This window comes from Entamoeba invadens (genome assembly GCF_000330505.1).
Source record: "Entamoeba invadens IP1 unplaced genomic scaffold scaff_1105074726025, whole genome shotgun sequence".
NCBI lineage: Eukaryota > Evosea > Mastigamoebida > Endamoebidae > Entamoeba > Entamoeba invadens.
In genome coordinates this window covers 74,201-82,980 of record NW_004443750.1, presented here as the reverse complement: position 1 = coordinate 82,980, position 8,780 = coordinate 74,201, and the positions used below count along the sequence as shown (strand labels likewise).

Here is an 8,780-nt window from a genome sequence, read left to right as displayed (position 1 = left end):
AACGAAACCTTATTATTCGTCGAAACTTTAGACTCATATCTGTAATTATATTATCAGTCTTAAAACAGTAACAGTAAATTTTTGGATCATTAAAATTGTAATATTACAAAAAACTGTTGAAAAATCTCCAAAAACACTATTATTAATTTTATTTGGTTTTACAACTTTTTTCTAATTCCTATTTTTAAGGCTTATTTTGTGTATTTTTTTGTCGAGCGGACAACAATTTACAAACAGACTTTAGTAAAAAAAATAAAAATTTCAATTATGGTTATTTTTATTAATTTTGATAATTAAAATAAATCTAAGAATATTCTTCCAAATTCTTAGCAAAACCTACAAATAGACAGCTTTTTATGCAAGAAAACCATGGGTCGGCACAATTCCGTTTTTCTGTGTTAATTTTTTTATTTTTTTGTGGCAAATTTTTTACACATTTTCAAACCGATAATTAAAATCTTTTTTTTACTTTTGCAAGTGACAATTATAGAACAAAGGAGCAGAAAAAATGTTATTCGAAATTGTTTTTATATAACATTTTATTTATAAAATTGTTATATCAAACAAACAATAATTAAAACATTTAGTTTTGATGTTATGAAAACTAGTTTAATATTATAGTATATATATATATATATATTATAATTAATGATTTTTATTTTTTTTACAACAGTTATTAAAATATAGATAAATTAAAAATAACTATAGTACAGTATTATGAAATTATATTTTTAAAGATAATATGTTTATAATACTTATTAATACAATTTTATTAATTAAACAAATAAAACATCATTATTTAATTTTATTAACAAATTAACTAAAATGATAATATTTTAATTGTATATTTACGATTGATTTTAACAAGAAAAAATACAAAACATTGTTAATTAATAACAGCAATACAACATCAATAATAATTCTGAATTCTAATTAACACTATTTTAAATTTGTTTATTAGTATTTATTAGTAAATTACTAGTTTATTTAAGACATTATTATATTTATTTATTTTATTCCATTGTTTTATTAATCAAGTATTTAAACAATTATTTAAATGAATTTTTATACGATTAAATTATGAATATTAATTTACTTTGAAAATTGACTAATCCAAACCCACCATAAGAAAAATTCAATTAAATTTTTCTTCATTTTATCTTATAAAATGAAGTAATATAAAAATTATCTATTATGGGATTTCAAATTAATTATTAAATTGTTCTAATCGATTTATAATATGTTGCGATAATTATCGTGAATCAATTAAAAGTTATGCCATGAAGATAAAAATATTCGTAACATAAGAAGATTGATTGATTGCATATCGAGAAAAATAATGTTAAGAGTATTTAATTAAATGTTGGTTTTTATTCTTTCTTTTTTATTTGATGTGAAGCAAAGTTATATCATTTCAATTTGTAAAATGACTGCGGTGCAAGAAGCCTCAACTGATTAATGACAATAACTTAAATTCAAAGTCATAATTAAAAAATACAAAAAAACCTGTAATTTTTCCAAATTTAAACATATTTAAACGTTGTGTTGGTGTTGTCAGTGTGACGACACCAAGAAAAGACAATTACGTTTTATAAAAATTATTTTTCTTTTTATTATGTACAATAAAAACACAGAAATGTTAGATCGACTTGGTTATGTCAAAAACAAGTTAATGGTAAAAAAGTCATTATTTTGATTGAATGGTTTCAACGTTATTTGATTTTTCGCTTTATAAATTATATTCTCGTTCACTTTCTTTTTTAAGTTTACAAAAGTGACTGTATTAAAACGCCAAGAGCAGCGATTGACACACTTTTATTATTAAAACCAAAAGAAAAAAAGGCAGCCCTTCGGGGAGTTACTATTATTGTTTTTTGATTGAATGATTTAATAAGTTTTTTCATCTATTTTATAAAAACATATATAAAAAATAATTAATAATAATAAAAAATGAAATAACTTAGACGTGAATAAAAATTATAGACACAAGAAGTGATTTTTCGTTGATTACATCACATGTGAACTAAGCAATAATTATGAGCAATAATGTAAGATAATCCAATCTTTAAAAATAGTATAAAACACTTTTATCACAACAATGAAACGTGTCATTAAAAACTGATTGATTAAATAATATATGGTTCAATTGTGAAATTAAAAGTATCAACATCTTTTTTTAATTGTGGTGAAAAGGATTGCATAATTTAAAAATATAGTGATGCATTTAGTTCTATATAAGTCACACAAGAAAATACAACGATTATATATTACATTAGATGTTATCTTAATATTTTTATTGTATTTGTGTTAAAAATGAATAAAAAAATGACAAAATTATAAAATTCAATATATTTTTAATGATGTTGTTGTGTTTGAAATAACATAATTTTATAGTGTGAATTACGTATATATATTAAACAAATCATGCACTCAGTTTGATGTATTTGTGATTGTTATAGCAAATGTAAAACTATGTGTTTTAAGTGTCCTGATTATTAATTTGATAATTTAATGGTTAAATTGTGGTTATTATAAAAAATTTAACAACTTAAAAATAATAAAATAATTGAAATTAATTGCAATTGAAAAGTTTTCTGTTTACCAGTAAATTTTTATCTATGGTCAATATAAGTAGCCAACTAACATGTCAAATAAATGTTCTTATAAATATTGGCAGTGTTTGTTTTGTTATTTAACAAAGAAAATGAGATTATTTCAATTTTTAATATTCAAGTAAAAAAAATTGTTGTGTCTGTTAATAAAATAAATAATAAGTTATAGTTGTTTTCAATTATAGTATCTTAATTGTATCTTATTATTTATTGTTATTATTTGTTTGATAAACTTTGTATAGATTATGTTTACTATAATTTGAGTTTGCACCCATATTGTTTTTTGAGCAATTTACTCGTGACCAAAAAACGAAAATAAGTATAAAACACAAATAAAAAATAAACATTTTGTATTTTGTTTAGCCTTTAAACAACACATTTTTTTAAAAAATAGAAAGTCTTTTATTTATTTATCAATGTTTTTCATAACCCGATTATTTGCTCAGTTATCAACAAAATTGTTTTTTTCATAAAAATAATGGTATTTTTTCAATTAAATTGCCACAAATTTTGTTTTTTCTTGTTAATTTTGAAAACCAGAATTGTGCCGACCCATGAAGAAAACCCACAAATAAGCGACTTTGACTGTATATATCTTTTTGTTATCTTTTTGTGTTAAATTTAAAACCAACTTGATTGTTGATTTATGTTTGAGATGTTGTTTATATTAGTGATTATTATATAAAATAACGTTATAAATATTTTTTAAATGATCTCATCAAGTCTCTGAAATGATGAAAATACATTTTATGTTTTGTTTAATGACAAAAGATTTGTTATATTTTTAGTTATAATCAGCCTCGAAATATGGACGTCTAAAACCACTTTTTGTTTTCTTTCAAAAATAACAAGTGTTCTTAATTCACTTACTATTAATTTTTTTATATTATTCAAAGTTACAATACAAATACTCCATTTTTTAAACATTCATATTTTATTCGAGTATTAATCAAGACTTTAGTTTTAAATCTATTATCAATTTTTTTTATGTTTTTAGTAAACAGTTATTGCATCTTTACAAATAAAAAACATTTGTTTTTGTTTTGATGTTGGTTATCAATTAAAATTTATAAAAATTAATTATTGAGACATGCCAATAATCTCTTTAAGTGCATCTGGGATTCCAGGCGCCTTCTTGACAACCTTCTGGTCTTGAAAAAAGACGAATGTAGGCAGTGATGTGATTTGGAACTCAGCAGCAAACTCTGTTGCTGTTGTTGCATCGACCTTGAAGAACTTGAGATTCTTGTGTTTTTCTGAAAGTTTCTCCAACATTGGAGCACTCGCCTTGCACTGGACACATTTGGGAGAGTAAAATACTACAAGAACATTCTTGTTGTTCGCTATAGTCCCTTTGACTAAGGCGACGTCTGTTGTGTAAGTCACTGGCATTGTGTGTTGAAAATTAAAAACCTTTTTTTTAATTATTGAGAATTGTTCTGGTCACTTTTTTCGCGTTTTTTTTCTGGTCTTTTGGAAACAATTCACTTTACAAAATTTATATATATTTTTCTATTTAATATGATTATATTAATATAAGATATTGATGTTTTTAGAAACAAAATAATAAAACTTTTATTCACAACAATATTCTAAACATTATAATTAGACATCGGGCCCGTCTTCTAGAATTTGGGGTTGTTGGGCTTAATAAATTCAATTGCCGCGGGAAAATTCAAATAACACTTGCCCGCTTTTTGCAGCCATTCAAAAAATGTTATTTGTTTTTTCTTCCTTTTGATTCCTTCCTTCGAAAATAACAAATATGATCATTTAAAATAAATCAGATTTAAAACATAAAAATGCCCAAAACAATAACTCAGACAACAAACTTGAAATTCCATTTAATTAAAAAACCAATATATATATATATTGTTTTTTTTAATTAAATAAAAATATATTTTATTATAAAAGCAGAACTCCTTAAAGCAAACAAAAAAATTAAACTATTTAACAAATTAAAAATTATAGTATTAACCATATAAAGATAATTTTTTAATTTTATTAAGTTTAGTATTGTTTTTAACAATTATAGTCATTTTATGAATATTAAAGTTTATCTACAACAATAACATTTTGTGATTGCGCGTGTTATTTTATAAATTTTAAACATACATAAACTTGTTTAGTATTATATTGAATTTATCGTTTTAACAATTTGAACTTTATTTACTTTTAATATCATTTAATCAGAGGTCCAAATGTTCCAAACGAATTTCTTTTTTTGACAAAGAGTTTTATTTTTCTTTTTTTTTTCTGATTTATTTTTGTCAATTTGTTTTGTTATTACATATAGGGATGAAGTAAAATGGTGAAATAATTTTACTGAAAATTTATGTTTTAGTAAATTATTTGGTGAAATCATTTCACCAAATAGAACTATAAAAGTTCTTTGAATATTGTTTTATTTTAATGATTTTGAAAATTAGTGTTGTTGTACAATTTTATGGTAAAACATTATAACCATGTTTTGAAAAAAAACAATTTTAAAATTCTATCAATTTTGTAAAAAAACGCAACAATTGGCAAAACTTTTTTATTGTAAAAATGTGTAAAATTCTTAAAGAGGAATATTTAACAATAATTATGTATAAAAATCATGTTTGTGAGTGTATAAATACAATAAAATATAATATCTAAAAAATCAATATTGATGTCCAAGTTAAAAACAAAGAAAAGAAGTACGTCGAAAATATCATTTTATTTCGAAAACGACAACGAAAAATACACTTGTAAATATTGTTCTGAAATAATTGAACTAACTCGTAAAGGCACAAGACTTTACAATTTTCCTCTTGTACAACATTTAAGAGATGTCCATCCCGATCTGTACAAATATTATAAAACTTTATTCCTGAAAAAAAATCTCCACAAATTTAAAAGATCAAAAAACGAAGAAAATAAAATTAAAATTACACATTCACTTATTAAATTTGTAATTGGAAAAAATTGCCTCTTTCGACTGTCGCCGATCCCCTTTTTAAAGATTTTTGTTCTACAATTTCGAATGGTAAATATTGTCCACCTGGAGTGGAATTATTGAAAAAGGAAATAATAAAATTGAAAAATGAAACTGTTGAAATAATCAAGGAAAAGCTTAAAAACAGAATTTCCAGTCTTTCATTCACTTTAGATGGAAGAACATTTTCGGGGACATTATACGGAGAAACTATATCAATTATGTGCCAATATCTGGATCGTTCTGGAGAAGAACAATGTGTTTTTTTATCAAGTCCTACAATAGAAAGACCAGTAACGGGGAAAGCGATTAAAAAAGCCTTTGTTGAGACGCTGATGAATTATGAAATAATACACAATGAGAACGAAATTGAAAATATTGTTGTGGTGACTGATCGAGGAGCAAATATGGTGTGTGCATTTAACAATAAAACTGGAGAAAGACAAGAGAATACAACAAGGGAGGAACAAATAAATAAAACATGTTGTAGATTGGATTGCAATGCCCACGCTTTTCAAACTTGCTTAAAGACAGCCTTTAAAATAGTAAATAAATTAAATTTAGAAATATCTAAATGCGACAAAATTGTAGCATATTTCAACAACAAAAAAGAGGCATTTGAAGAATTGCAATATGAATGTTTGGACAAATCACTCAAAAGAAAAATTGTTTTTTCAATTAACGATCATTTAGATTGTAATGAAAACAAAGAAAGAAAAAAGGAGTTCAAAATTGATTTTTTTAACAGCAAGTTTGTGAATAGAGTAGAACCCCGTTTCAATACAGTGTTTTTAATGTTAAAAAGTATATTAAAAAAAAGAGAAGGGCTTGAGATTGTACTTAATAAAGAAAAAACAAAAAGTGAACTTCAAACACCAAATTTCGAACTATTGGAATCAATACAAAATGTACTTTCCGAAATAAATACACAAACGGAATTGTTAAGTGGTGAAAATTATACAACTTCGTCAATTGTAATTCCTTCAACAATAAAAATATGTGAAATAATAATATCAAAATTAACACATTTTGAAATAATTGTACCATTGGAAAATGGAATTGTTTGTTGGGAAGAAAATTGTTATTTAATTCAAAAAAACGAACAAATGTTCAAATTGGGGTTATTGAATAAAAAACCTTATTGTACTGGTTTTTTATTAGAGAACGATGTGGAATTGGAATTTTATCTTGTTTTAGTATTTAAATTTGAAATACTTCTTAAAAAAATTTAACAAAAAAGAATGGCTTATTTCTACATTATTAGACCCTCCTTATTCGTACCAACTTAAAGGAATGTTTCTTGAAAAAGCAAAAATGTTAATTAATAAAGAATTAAAAGATATTAAAAATGTAATTGATAAATCTCACCAAACTATTAATGAAAAAAGTGCTTCAGTACCAATTGTTCCATTTAAAATAGAAATTGAAGAGTCGTCAGAAATTGATAATTTCTTGGACAAACAACAAAGAATGCTTAACGTTTTAACAAGATGTGAAAAAAATCTCGGTACTTGGTGGTGTGAAGTGGGAATAAATTTGTACCCAAATTTATACAAAATTGCTTTAAAATACGTTCATATACCAGCTACCGAGACTAGTTGTGAGAGTTTGTTTTCTATAATCAAACATATTTTTACGGACGACAGAAAAAATTTATCTGAAGAAATGTTTGAATTGTGTTCTTTTTTTGCTAAAAATTTTCAGTATCTAAAATAAATAATGTTGGTATTTGAATGATTTTTTTTGTCTGATGTTTTTTTCTGTATGTAAATCTTTGAACAAGAAAAAAAATATTTGTATATCGGCAAAAATCTTATATTTTTTTCTTTTTGAATTAACTGTTTTTAATTGCAATTTGTTATTACTTTTTTGACTTTCAATAAAAATGTTTTTTAAAATATAAAGATCTTTAAGATCGTAAATTGGAGAAATATTTTACCAATTTTTTCTCTTTTTTGGTAAACAGGTAAAATGGATTTTACTTCATCCCTAATTACATATTTCGACATTACAATTTTTTATTGTAGATGCATTAAGTCTTTCTCTCTTTTTATCAAAAACATAATTAAGTAAACCAAAAACCCTTTCTGAATCAATACTTGTTGGGGATAAATAGATATTTACGTACCGTTCCTTGTAGCAACACATACTTATTATCTTGATGACATTTTTTCCAAAATTGAAGTGCGTTCATTTGAGTGTCGTTTTCTTTTTCAAACTCTTCTACTTCTTTTCTTATTTTTATTTGTAAAATATCATCTGTTGTTGCATCACTTGAAACAACATTGTATTCACATGTTGAAAACCCGAACCCAGACTTGATTGGTAAGCCTTGTAACAAGTCTTTTATGACTTCTTGTAAGAATAACACGTGTACCTTTTCTTGTATTCTTATTTGTAGTTTCACTCGGTATTTTGGCGTAAGATAACAAGGAATTAAGTAGCATTTTTCATTCAATATGGATTTGAATCGAAAAATAAAAGCATCTGCTATACAACTTTTCCATTGAAAATTCGTGCAGCCAGGAGTTGTTCCTTCTTTTGATTGGTTGCAATCGATATCTTGGTTTTCAATTTCATTTTCTGAATCATCACTACTAACAACACCATTGTCTGGATCATCGAACACAAAAACATTTGTTTCGACCTTTTTTTATCTTTCAATTGTTTTTTTTCTATAAATCATTTTATTATTCTTTTTTTTCCAATTTTTTGAGTTGTTCGTTTCTATATTTAGTTATTATTGCCTCTTCTTTTTCTAATTCATTTTGAACCTTTTGTAGTTTTTTCTTTTTTCTTTGTTGAACTTTCAAAACCTTTTTTTCATTAAACTTTTTTTCTATATCAAAATGCTCCATTATTTCGAAAATATTCATCGCACTAACATCTTCTCCCCATGGTGTTTTTGGGTTAAGTACAACCCACAATTTAGTTATTTCATCAATTACTTTTGAAGATGGACATTTATCAGAAGAAAGCATATTATATATTGAGTTTAAAGACTCGGTAAAACAATATATTGAGTCAATCAAATTACAATCATCTTCAGTCAACGGACACATAGTTCCCAAATTAACCAGAGCCCCCTTATTTTGCTTCATACATTTAAAGACTCGGAAACAGCTATTAAAACGAGTGGGGCTAAAAGTTTTTTCAGTACAATATTTTCATTTGAAACTTGACAATTTTCCTTTAACATTTCTGTTAAT

The 8,780-nt window shown here is 24.5% G+C and overlaps 1 protein-coding gene across 1 annotated transcript; it reads right to left on the bottom strand.

Annotated features, from left to right (window-relative positions):
* Positions 1-3,692: 3,692 nt before the first annotated feature.
* Positions 3,693-4,004, bottom strand: EIN_042980 (thioredoxin, putative; the record flags this gene model as incomplete). Its single annotated transcript, XM_004261302.1, has 1 exon — positions 3,693-4,004. The coding sequence occupies one exon, from the start codon at positions 4,002-4,004 to the stop codon at positions 3,693-3,695; it is 312 nt and encodes a 103-aa protein (XP_004261350.1).
* Between the last annotated feature and the right edge of the window lie 4,776 nt (positions 4,005-8,780).